The 13,129-nt window shown below is 41.2% G+C and overlaps 1 protein-coding gene across 1 annotated transcript in view; it reads right to left on the bottom strand.

The window, feature by feature from the left end:
* ACTN3 (actinin alpha 3) overlaps positions 1–13,129 on the bottom strand; it is a 42,565-nt gene that overhangs the window by 16,377 nt on the left and 13,059 nt on the right. Inside the window, exon 2 of the mRNA XM_048515107.1 lies at positions 1,868–1,982. Within this exon, the coding sequence (XP_048371064.1) occupies positions 1,868–1,982 (115 nt within the window). The remainder of the gene's footprint in view (positions 1–1,867; positions 1,983–13,129) is intronic.

Below are 13,129 nucleotides of genomic sequence, written 5' to 3'. Positions count from 1 at the left end.
GAAATGCTGAAAGCCAGGACATATTTTTGGTAAGTAACAAAATAAACAGACTGTACAACTTGACATAAATACAGCACCATATCACAGTAATTACTGTCCACCCATTTATTAATGCACTCCTTATCCCGCAGCTGTTTGCTTCACAGTGGGGTTTTCACATGTTTTTTGTTTGTAGTGGGATTCTCCTCCTGCAAAGTATCCCTGGCTGAACTGCCCTTTTGCCCACCCCTCATTTCCTTGTTGTTTCCATGCAATCTCCATTTGGGAAAGTTGCCTGCCACCTTTTTTCTCACTACCATCTTTAGTCTAGGGTTAGTTTGCTGGACTATGTCAATTTTTTGTCACTGGATCTATCACTCCAGCATGATAATAATAAAAAGAAAGCCTTTCTGGTCCCTCTGAAATGATGATGCAAAGAGTGGAAGGAATCATAGAGTTGGAAGAGACCCCAAGCGCCATCAAGTCCAACCTCCTGCCAAGCAGGAACACACAGTCAAAGCACTCCCAATCAATGGCATAGCGTCAACAGGACAGGGGGGGCAACACCCCCGGCCTGCACCTGTTCGGGGGCGTTCTGGGGGTGTGGGGTGCAAGCATGCCGTGGGCACAGTTTCCCCTCGCTCCACACCTGCTCCAAATGGATGGCCATCCAGCTTGTTTAAAAATCTCAAAAGAAAGAGACTCCACCACCCTCCAAGGCAGTGTATTCCACTGTTGAACATTTTCAGAATTTTCGGAAACCATGGGGATTCTCCGATCTGAAGTGGGGATGACTGCTGAAGGGAGAGGGGAAACCGGTGTATCTGAGAATCAAACATGAAGAGAATGCACACTCAATGAGAAGGAGGCCACAAGTGCATAAACAGTCTGTGACTCTAACAGAGATACTGAGTAGCTCAGTCCTGCTGCTTCTGTTCACTGCTACTGGCAACCACCCTCTTTTCTTATGAGTCTACACATATAGCAGTGGTGTAGCGCAAACAGGACAGGGGGGTGCATGATGCCCCGGGCAGAGGTGCGGCGGAGGCATGGCCAGGGTCCAGAGGGGGCGTGGTGGGAATGGGCGGCGCCACAGCAGGAGCTCAGGGCACACATGTGCTCCAGGTGGAGTTTCCCCTTGCTCCGCCTCTGGCATATAGCATTTGTCTATAAACAATCTTAAGAATACACCAGGGGCCTAAATCAATGTGATGTAAGTGAAATTAACAAAAAAAGAAACACAGAGGAAAGGACACATCTCTTTTTCCTGGTCTACTTACAGAGATTTCATTTTATTCTTCTCAGTGCTCACTAAGTTATCTTCCTCAAGGTTCCACATATTTTCCCCTTTCTAGCGTAAATTGTCTAGACTTCAGACACTCAACTGGATCCCAATTACTAATTCTAGAGATTTCTACCTTTTAAAGCCTTAAATGACTCAGGTCCAATTTGTCCTCTTCTATAAACCAACTTGGAATCTGAAGTAAACAGATAGGGCCTGAAAGAACCTTCACTATATAAGCTAGGTTCAAGTCCAGTAGTAAATCTGTTTCCAGACTTACTGCTGGCACTATCTTTGCTGGGAAAAACTGAAGACCTGTTTATTCTGGAGGACCTTTGAAAACAGATATTTTATTTACTGTGTCTATTTTATATTTAAGACACTGATTTCTTTTACTTCTGTTCCTGTTTTAGCTTTTTATTTTTATTGTTTTAAGATTTATTGTTGCTTTTACTGTTTTACAGATATTTATTGGATCTGTTTTTGTAAGTATGTTGTTGGGTTTTTTATGTCCTTTGGACATCCTCTACTAATCAACTGACACCATCGGAGACCTAGTCTCTTCCCATAGCTCCACAGATCAAATCTTTAAGGCAAGCAGCATACCTGAAATAACTTCCAGCAGAAGCATGAGTTTCAGGCCATTGCGGAAATCTTCCTCAATGTTCTCAATCCCGGTCCCTGCCTTCCGCAAGTGAGAGTTGCACCAGGCTGTGAAGGTCTGCAGAGAACAGGATGACAAAGGTTACAGTAGTCACTTTCTATAAAAAATATGCTCTTCATTAAATAGAAATGGGTTTTCTACTGGGAAGCAACCATAACGCTAGAAGGAAGACCTGTAAACTGAGTTGGATAAATATTTGTGGGGCTTAGCATGGAAGTAGGGTAGAGGAAATGCTACCATGCTTAGCTGCCTTCAACAGATCTCTAAGCATATGCAAGTTTGGTTTCCCAGCTCCCTTCAATGCAGTAAATATTAAAAGTCAAATTCAGGTTGCTGTGATTGAGGTTCTGAACAATCCTCATATATGGTGGAATGCAAGAAACTTTTGTCTATTTTTTATTATTATTATTATTATTATTATTATTATTATTATTATTATTATTATTATTATTATTATTATTATTATTATTATTAATTGAATTTAATATACCGCCCTATCCCCGAAGGGCTCATTTCTTCCAACTGGACCATTTGTACTCTGACCTTTCCTTATGTGCCTTAGACAGATTCACAACTTACACAGTCCTTCCTTCCCCCACAAGATTGCCACAAGAACTGTTGATCAGACATTCACTGGGAGTTCTCCACAAAGAACTTAATTCACAGAAATTCCCAGGCCACAGCAGGGAGATGGTGCTTTAGAACAGCAAAATATATTTTCACCTCTCTCTGATCCTACCTTTTCAGGATTACCTCACAGTGGCACTGAACAAACTGGCGTATTCCTCCACCTATAGAAACCAGACCAAGATAGCCTTGGTCTGCACTTTAAGGATTAACAGCATAAACTTTTGTGGACCAGAACCCATTTCTTCTAGTCTACAAGAGTTTATGCTATTAGTCTTCAAGCTTCTCCCAAACTCCTGTTTATTTTTTGCTGCAACAGACAAACATGTTCTCCCCCTCCGCCCCATCAGAGTACAGAATAAGAAATTGTCCTATTCTGGACTAGAAAAATCCAGACAGTTAGTAAATTAGTAACAAAGGAGAGTGAATTATTACAAAAAGAGAGCAGAAGGCTCAGTACCCCAATCTTGGGCCTTTTAGCATTTTTACTAACTTCTCCTAACTGTCCTTTTTCTGTTTTTTTGTGTAAAGGAGAAGAAGCCATTTTTTTTTGTTTTCCCATCATGTAAGTGCATTAGATGCTAACAAATTGAAGACAGACATTACTGGGATCAGTGTTTCTTAGCTTGCTCAGTATATATAATTTTGGGTGTCTTTAAAGAACATATTTTTAAACAATATGCTAAATCTAAAAAGCATCTCATTAAACAGAGTTTCTACTCAAACTGCTGAAGACATGTATGTCAGAGGCATGTATAACCTCACTCCTTGACATTTTGTGGTTGGCTCCATTTCTGATGGCAACCATTCTGTGGTTAGTCCCACTTCCTGTGGCAGCCATTATGCAGTTGGTCCCAGCACCCTATCAATATTCCAGAGATGCCCACGGGCTGGAAAAAGTTGGTGACCCCTGATGTATCCCATCCTGAGCTCCTCAGAGGAAGGGTAGATAAAAATATGAGACAGACTTCTCTCACTCTCATACAAATTTTCTACTAAAAGTATTGACTTGTGGTCATACTCAAGACATTTCCAACAGTAAAAAACTTTCTGCTAACAACATTTTTACACTAATCTCAGACTATCTCAGACTAGTACCAATAGTGCCCCAAGCAATGGATAGAGGGAGAGAAAGAAATAATGATATCCATATTTGCTACTTGTGTTAAATCAAGGGAGACGGGTGCTTCATCACTGGAGAGGGAAAGTGCACAGGCCAGTAAAAAGTCAACAAAATGGCACAGCGAAGGGGGAAAGAGTTGTGTTGTTAATGATATCACCAGGCTGAGCCAACAGGTGTCCCTGACACTCATGCAAGTACATTCCATACAGCACTAAACAAGTGATGTGTTAGCAGAAGGCTCAGTGGGGGAAGTGTATGTTGAGGGATTAAATTTCCCAGCTACACAATATTGTAGTCTGAAGCCCTGGAGAAAAAGACAGATTATCTCCTGCAGAGTAACAGAGCATGGATTCCATGATGATGTGCAATCATCTCAGGGATCCATTTTGAAAGGCAGGGAAGATGGGACTTCAACTGGTGTTACTAAAGGGATAAACACTGCCTGGATTCTGGCCGGTCACTTGTGTAATACTTGTACAACCTCTTGTGCAATTGTTAAAGCCATCTAAACACCTAGGAAAGTGGGTAACACTGGAAAGGTAGCAGGAATTTCCCACTGCTTGAAGAGAGAATGAAACTTGATCAAACAGGTACAACAGGAGCATGTGGACTCCCACACTGCTTAGCCATTCAGCTTGCTTCTGAGCATCCTAGACTCCCTCTTCCCCCACCCTACACTGTGCCTGGCCAAATTTAGATTCGACCTCAAGATGCCTGACGTGAGGCAAGTTTCATGCAATGCCCTGAGTCTGCAGAAGATCTTTATGATTTCCACCTGGCGCCATGGGGGTGGGAAGAGGGAAGGAGGAGGAGAGGTGTTGCTGGCCATCCCAGGGCAGTGAGCTTATGTCCTGCAAAAAGTGTGCAGTGCAAGACATGGGCAGATGGCACAAGCTGGGCTTTTACTACTCATCCAGCTGGCAAGCCTCCCCCGGCAGCATCTTGGCTCCAAGGCTGGAGTTCAAATTGTACTTCACTGCAGGTTCAGACACTGAGCTTGCTATACATAATCTCTCCATGAAAGAAAGAAAGAAAGAAAGAAAGAAAGAAAGAAAGAAAGAAAGAAAGAAAGAAAGAAAGAAAGAAAGAAAGAAAGAACGAACGAACGAACGAACGAACGAACGAACGAACGTAACGCAACTAACGCAACTTAACGATATGGAACTGGTGTCTGTAGATATGAAAACTATGGTGGTCAATAATAACTATTCTCTCCATGAAAGAAAGAAAGAACGAAAGAACGAATGAACAAACAAACAAACAAACTATGGGGAACTGGGATCTGTAGGTATGAAAACTATGGTGGTCAATAATAATTAATCTCTCCATGAAAGAAAGAAAGAAAGAAAGAAAGAAAGAAAGAAAGAAAGAAAGAAAGAAAGAAAGAAAGAAAGAAAGAAAGAAAGAAAGAAAGAAAGAAAGAAAGAAAGAAAGAAAGAAAGAAAGAAAGAAAGAACGAACGAACGAACGAACGAACGAACGAACGATATGGAACTGGTGTCTGTAGATATGAAAACTATGGTGGTCAATAATAACTATTCTCTCCATGAAAGAAAGAAAGAACGAAAGAACGAATGAACAAACAAACAAACAAACAAACTATGGGGAACTGGGATCTGTAGGTATGAAAACTATGGTGGTCAATAATAATTAATCTCTCCATGAAAGAAAGAAAGAAAGAAAGAAAGAAAGAAAGAAAGAAAGAAAGAAAGAAAGAAAGAAAGAAAGAAAGAAAGAAAGAAAGAAAGAAAGAAAGAAAGAAAGAAAGAAAGAAAGAAAGAAAGAAAGAAAGAACAAACAAACAAACAAACAAACAAACAAAGTTAGCTCCCATTGGAAACAATGGGGGATGGGGGCATTCCCTTTGGGAGTCCATAACTTTGGACTCCCTAAACCAAACCTCACCAAACCTGGGTGATATCATCAGGAGAGTCTCCTGAAACATCCCTGAAATTCTGGTGCTTCTAGCCTAAAAACTACACCTCCTGCAGGCTAAAAATGGAAAAACAGTGAAAATACAAAAAAATCCCACAAATGAACCTGCATTTTTGGCACCCACCACAAGGGGCGCCCTGGGCAACTGCCCACTTTGCCCAATGGGAGGAACGTCTCTGGAGCAAACAACTAAGGGCTCTTTATTAATCGGGTGAAAGTGAAAGTGGAGTATGGAGAGGCTGCACAGTGTCCACTGAAGGATTGCAGGCCTAGAGTTCTTCAGCCACTGTTGAATATAGGCATCTCACCGCCCAGAGCCCTTCGGGGATGGGGCGGTATAAAAATTGAAATAAATAAATAGATCATCCATACAAAAAATATAATGGTAGCTTTGACCTGCCTGTGAAAGTAAACTGAGTACATCAAAATAAAACAGAGGGAGTATCTCTTACCAACATAATAATGTTTGTGGCTGAAGCGGTTTTTTTTTAGAGGAGGGGTATATATTATAGAATTGTCGTATGTCTTAATGTTTTCATAGCTTATGTGCTCACAGTTTTGGTGTTTTTTTAATGGCAGTTACCTCACCTTACCATTCAGTTTCAGGGTGAGTAATCCAATGTCTCCTCTTTTAAAAGGCTCCCTTTACTGACTTTTTAAATTCCATACATTATTTGTTTCCTGTTTTAATTAGATTGTTTACATCTTGTTCTTCAAAATTCAAAAAACAAAATTTACCATTACAATGGAATGTTATAAAACCAGTGTCATTTCTTAAGTATTACAAACAACAGCAATTCTAAGCACAACTACAACTTTTTCTCTATATATGATCACTGTAAAACATTTAATCTCATTTTTGTTGCTGATGTTGTTGATTTGTTTGTTTCTTTTAGGACTTTTAGTATTGTTATTCATCAGTCATGTGTTTATACACAAATTATGAAAGGAAGCCATCAATTTAATTCCATTGAATTTTGTCTGTATGGTTGGGGAGGGATGAGTGCAGTTCATCCTGAGGGGAAGGGGAGTGGGTGGGAATAATGTCTGCACATGTTATCTGTCCCAAGTTAGGAAACTTTATTTGCTCCCCCACTCTGTTTTCCCATTTGTGTACCTTCTGGGCCCTCCCCAGCTTTTCTCTGATGTTTCTCAAACATGGTTTGCTCTAAAGGTTTGGGAAAGATCACAGTAAACCTGAGTGGTGCTGTATGAACAGGAAATTTTAGATTTCTTATGGCAGCCATTTCCTCTTGCTTTCTGAGCCTAGAAGAGGGTCTGATGCTGACAGAGGCTGATGGGAATTGTAGTTCCTGAACATCTGGAGAGCCGCAGGTTCCCTACCCCTGTGCTAGCATTTTCTTCTGACGTTTCGCCTGCATCTGTGGCTGGCATCCTCTGAAAATGCCAACCACAGATGCAGGCAAAACGTCAGGAGAGAATGCTACTAGAACACAGCCATACAGCCCGGAAACCACCCAACACCCTGGAGGATTGTTTATTTTTTAATTGGCCCTAGAATATTGTTATATTGCTATAGGGGATGGGGGCTACACCTTTGAGGGCCCATAACTTTGGACCCCCTGAACCAAACTTCACCAAACCTGGGTGGTATCATCAATAGGGGCTCAGGAATACACTCTGAAATTTTGGTGCTGCTATCTTAATAATTGCGCCCCTGACAGCAGGCACCCATAAATTTCCCCAGATTCTCCTTTTAAATCCACCCCCTTCCTGCCAATGCTCGTTGTCTTTCTTTCTTTTATTCTCTCAATGCCTAATGAAGGTTATTATTATTATTATTGTAGATTTCACAGCTGCCAGATCTTTAGCTGGTTGTTGGCCTTCATTACAATTCGAGCCTCACCCAGAGGCCGAGGAAGTTGTAATGTATCGGCGTAGTATTCGTGCGGATCCCAGCAGGGCTGCCTTCTGAATTTGACAGATGTTAATTTTGTCAATTCGAAGATGTTTTAAGTGCTGCCCTAGTGTTTTTGGGATGGCGCCCAGCGTGCCGATTACCACTGAGACGACCTCAGCTGGTTTGTGCCATAGATGCTGAAGCTCGATTTTCAAATCGCGGTATCTGGTGACCTTCTTGTGTTCTTTTTCAATGACCCTGCTGTCACCGGGGACTGCTATGTCGATAATGCTATTATTATTATTATTATTATTATTATTATTATTATTATTATTATTATTATTATTATTATTATTATTATTATTATTATTATTATTAAATCCACCCCCTTCGGCATGGATTTAAAGGGAGAATCTGAGGTCCCCAGTTTAAACATTGAAAGTGATGCTGTTTCAGGGTGGGGGAGAATCCACCCCAAGTAGCATCACTTTCAATGTTGCTTAAACTGGGGACCTCAGATTCTCCCTTTAAGGTGGATTTAAAAGGAGAATCTGGGCTCTCTAGTTTAAACACCATTGAAAATGATGCTGTTTGGGGGTGGATTCCAGCATCACTTGTTAAAACTAGGGAGCCCAGATTCTCCTTTTAAATCCACCTTAAAGGGAGAATCTGGGGTCCCCAGTTTAAATAACATTGAAAGTGATGCTCTTTCCCCCAATTGGATACTGGATACAACACCATAAAATGTTTTCAAAGCAGTAATAAAACATTTTGAAAGCATTTTGAAATTGTTTTAAAAAAATATTTCTGCTGTGTGGCATGGCCCATTGTTGTGTTCAGATTTGTGAGTTGGGGCATGTTCTATAATGTGATGGTGACTTTGAAACGACCTGGTGGAAAAAAATCATTGTTTGGTCATGGTGGGGGGGGGGGGTGGCTGCCCATGGGGAGGCATCAAACTCAGGTTTTGCTCAGGGCTTCAGTTTGCCGAGGTACGCCACTGGTTTGCTCAATCAAACAGATAAAATCTGTATAGACTCACAACAAAAGTAAAATCAACAGTTCTGGGGGGAAAACCCCAGCCACATTGTTCTTAGATAATACCCATGTGGATCATGTGTCTCAGCTATGTAAGGTAGCCAGCCTCCAGATAGGACTTGAGAATCCCCTGGAATTACAGATCATCTCAAGACTACAGGGATCAGTTCCCCTGGAGAAAAGGGATGTTTGGAGGGTAGACTCTATGATATTGCTCTCACTGAAGTCCCTGTTCTCCCCAGGCTCCATCCCCAAATCTCCAGGAGTTTCCCAACTTAGATCTGGCAGTCTCACACACCATTCCCTGCTGGTAGCCAGAAGGGATCTGGCAACCCTACAGCTCTGCCTGTTTTAGAAGAGCACCGTTCTTTTCTTGCATGTTGGGGTGGGGGAGAATGTCTCTTTAAAAATGGTGTCTACAACCTTCTGGTTTTATAAATACCATAGTAAGTGGTGCATACACACACACACACACACACACACACACACACACACATGTTTACATATACATATTCACCACCCCTTTTCAGAGCTGTCGATTGGACCAGTTCAGCTGGCTCCCTCAATCCCTTGTTGACAGGATTTTATCTGTGAGGAAGACAACAGTTTGCTCTCTGAATCTATGCCCCTCGTGGCTGGTGAAAGTCAATGCAGACAGGGTTCAAGCCCCCTGAGAGATATTATCAATCTAACACTCTCTCGGGAGATTTTCCCAGGTCGCTAAAGGAGGCAGTATTAAAAACCCCCTTCAAGAAATCATCCCTAGATATATCTGACTTGTCCAACTACGTCTCAGTATCGAATTTGACCTTTCTGAGTCAGGTAGTAGACAGAGCTCCAGATATCCCTGGGTGACGCATCAGCTCTAGTCCCTTTCCAGTCAGGCTTCCGGCCCATCTATGGGACTGCCCTCACAGATTACCTCCATTGTCTGTTGGATTAAGTTGAGTCAGCACTGCTGATACTACTTGACCTGTCAGTGGTGTTTGAAATGGTGAACAACAATCTGTTGACTTTCCACCTCGTCACACTTGTAATCCAGAGGGTTGCTTTAAATGGCTCTCCTCCTTTTTTCAGGGGTGAGGACACAGGGTAGCGCTAAAGGGGAGGTATCAGCCAGGTACCCGCTTGAATGTGAGGTACCACAGTGGTTGTTCCTCTCCCTAATGCTGTTTAATATCTATATGTGCTTCTTGGCCAACAGGTTAGGAGCTTTGGGCTGGGGTGTCACCAATATGCTAATGACACCAGCTCTACCTGTTGATGGATAACATATATGAGCCCAGACCTGGCCAGATATCTGGAGGCTATGGTGAAGTGATGGAGACAGTTGGCTGAAACTGACTCCAGTTAAGATGGAGACCCTGTGGCTGGATCAGGCCGTAGTGGCATAGATGTGCCAGCTCTTAAACCTTGACCGGTTACAACTAACACTATCTACTTCCATCAAGAATTTGGGTGATAAGCAAGATGCCTCCTTTTCTGTGGAGAAGCAGGTCTTCATAGTTGTCTGGACAATCTTCTACTAGCAAGTTGGGCAACTAGCTCCCTACCTGTGCCTTTCTGACATTACCACAGTGATCCATGCAACCATTACCTCCAGGGTTGATAACTGTAACTTGCTCTAAAAGGGGTGCCCTTGAAGCTGCTTTGGAAGCTCCAGCTGGTCCAAAATGCAGCTGCCAAGGTCCTTGGAGGGTATATATTACATCAGAACTCTGCCAGCTATACCTGCTCCAGATTAGCTTCTGGATCAAATTCAAGATCCTGGCATTAACCTTTAAAACCCCAAATGGTCTGGGGCCCTCATATCTTCGAGACCACTTCTCCCATTATGTTCCCCAAAGGAGCCTACATTCCAGTATTAGCCACTCTGAGCCCCAATTTATAGTGGAAGGACAGAATATAAATTGAAAATAAAATAAAACAAAACAAGAGAGCAAGTTTGGGCCTAAACAGCGATTAAGGCAATTCTACTTTCCCAGTACTGGCCAATCTTCTGAGGAAAGCTGCAGCAAGAAGACTCCTTCAGGGCAAGCATATATATTTTAGAAGAGGAGTAAAAAGGAGAGAAAGTTAAAGGATATGAAACAAAATGGGAGGAGAAAGAGGAAAATGAAAGGAGGGATTACTGATGGATTATTCATTTTTTTCAAAAAATGAAGATGAGGCTAAATAGCCAAGATTTTCAATGCATCATGGCACATGACTTGGGAAAAATATTTTTGAGAAAAAATAACTTTACTGTTTTAAATACCTGTCATTGGTATATATACACACGTTCTGGGTTCAAGAAGGAGAAACCGAGTCCAGTGGTAAGGAGGAGCAGGGTTAAATGTCCTTTACCATTATACCCCACATTGCTGATTGAATGGCCTGCTGGGCTGGCTTGCAGTCACCTGTCCCTCCAGTGAAGGCAGGGCAAGCACTCTTCCGGCAAAATGAGTGAAGAGGGCGTTATTTTGGAAAAACAAACTGTATGCCAAAACTCATTCTTCTCTATGCTTTGTATCACTGGTTCTGTAGAAATTACATTATATCCCCCAAAGGCCCCAATTTTCTGCTTTCACAAATACAAGTATGTAAAATGTGTTCTTTTTTTTAAGCACCATCTAATTCAGAGGTTCCCAATTTTTTTGACCCTGCAGTTTTCTTTAGAATTCTGACATAGGGTAGCAGACACAGTCACAACACATCTGACACAGGAGGTGGAGAATCACAAGAAGGCTGTTGCAAGAAGAGAGTGAGGTTATACATAACTCTAATAGTAACAAATTGACGTTTCAGGCAGAAGCCTTGTTTAACAAGATGTTTTTAAATCTGCAGACCCAATCAGAAACCCTGCTGGGCAAATGCCCCACCTAACCCCTCCCATTTTCTAAAAACACTTGGTGGGCATCAGAAAAGGTGTAGGCGGGGACCATGAAGCCCATGGGAACCATGCTGGGGACGCCTGGTTTAATTAATCTGAGCTCTTTTTTAATAAACGAAGACTGCTACTGCACAGGAGTGCAAAATGTGCAGTCAACTGAATTTCAACAAAGTAAATAACTGTAAATTAGGATTTTCTACACAGGAGGAAATTGGGGTTCCCAAACTTGTGGAGAAAATCTGATGTACATAAGAACATAAGAAAAGCCCTGCTGGATCAGACCAAGCCCCATCAACTCCAGCAGTCTGTTCACACACTGGCCAACCAGGTGCTTCTAGGAAGCCCACTATCAAGACAACAGTGTTCCACAGCACCTAATATAATAGGAATGGTCCTCTGACACATGCAAGCTCTACACATACATTCAGCAGAAAACATATATGTTCACTTACCACACTAAGGTAATCTAAATAGGGATGACTAGAGATGTTGTTCTAGAAGGCCTCTGAGGAAATCTGTGTTTTCATTTTACTTTTTAAAAGTATTTCTGAATGGAAAGACAGGATCAAGACTTCTGTCATTCTGCAAAAAGGGTAAAATTGAATTGTTCAGGAAGGCAGTTTTATAAAGGGAATAGGATTGTTGTTTTAATGCCTGTGAAACTTCTAAACACTTTTTATTGCATTGTTTATTACATGTATTAAACTGTTATTATTGCATTGTTTTCTAACATTCTAGTCCAGCTTTACTATATTACTTTATTGCACATATTATAATTAATTTATTGGACAATATTATATAGGAAGAAAGGGAACAAGGGGACATTTTAGCTCTGGTTTGTATTCTGTCATTATTATGATTTTTGTCTTGTGTTGTGATATTACTTTGGATATGTGTGTTCCTTCTGACTCCTTAATAGATGTGGATGCAGTAGCCTATTGTGTGGGTAGTTTTTCTTGTTGATAGCTATTGCTAATTGCCACCACGCTGTTCTCTTTTGTTTTGTTTTCATTGGGCAAAAACTTTACTCTTAACAAGGGTATCCTGGTAAATTAAGGTGTTATGATGTGCTCATAACGTTGGTGTTTATGGAAAGGGTGTAGTGCAGTTATTTCAGCCAGCCACGGTTATTGCCAATTTCAGTTCTGCTCTTGGGAATATATTATTAATTCTTTGCTTTGTGAGACTGTGGAGAACTTCCTGTTTCTAAAGTTTATCAACAGGAGGGAATGATAAGCAATATTTCCTTCTCCTCCATTCCAGGCTGTTTTGCTAGCTCCTCAGACTTATTCAAATGAATCCCATATTTAATTTATGAGACTAGAAACATTTTAAGAATGGTATAATATGGCAGGAACTCTTAAAAATAAGCAGAAGAAATGCTCCAGGGATGGAGGACAGAGGTCTATTTAGAAAACATTTGGCCTATGTCTGCAATATCTATTTCTAGGGGCTACTTGGAAGTGATAGTTTCAGGATGGGAATGTCAGAAGAGATTTACCACAGAGTGACCTGACTTATCTAGCTTTCCCACAGGGATAAAATTAAGCAGAGACATCTCTAAGACAAGAACAAGCATTCAAAATGTTAACAGCATTTTGCCTTAGCCTTTTTATTGTTGTAAACATTTTGCCTTTTGTAGAATTAAGTATTAATTTGAAAATTTTTGCAAAGGTCAGCAGCAAAGTCCTATTGTCTTTTGCCAGACTATTCATAATCATGAGGCATTTGCCACCCATTGTTTTCAA

The sequence above is a fragment of the Sphaerodactylus townsendi genome, linkage group LG01, assembly GCF_021028975.2.
Source record: "Sphaerodactylus townsendi isolate TG3544 linkage group LG01, MPM_Stown_v2.3, whole genome shotgun sequence".
Classification (NCBI taxonomy): Eukaryota; Metazoa; Chordata; class Lepidosauria; order Squamata; family Sphaerodactylidae; genus Sphaerodactylus; species Sphaerodactylus townsendi.
Note: the sequence above shows the minus strand (reverse complement) of the source record. Positions and strands in the feature narration are given on the sequence as shown.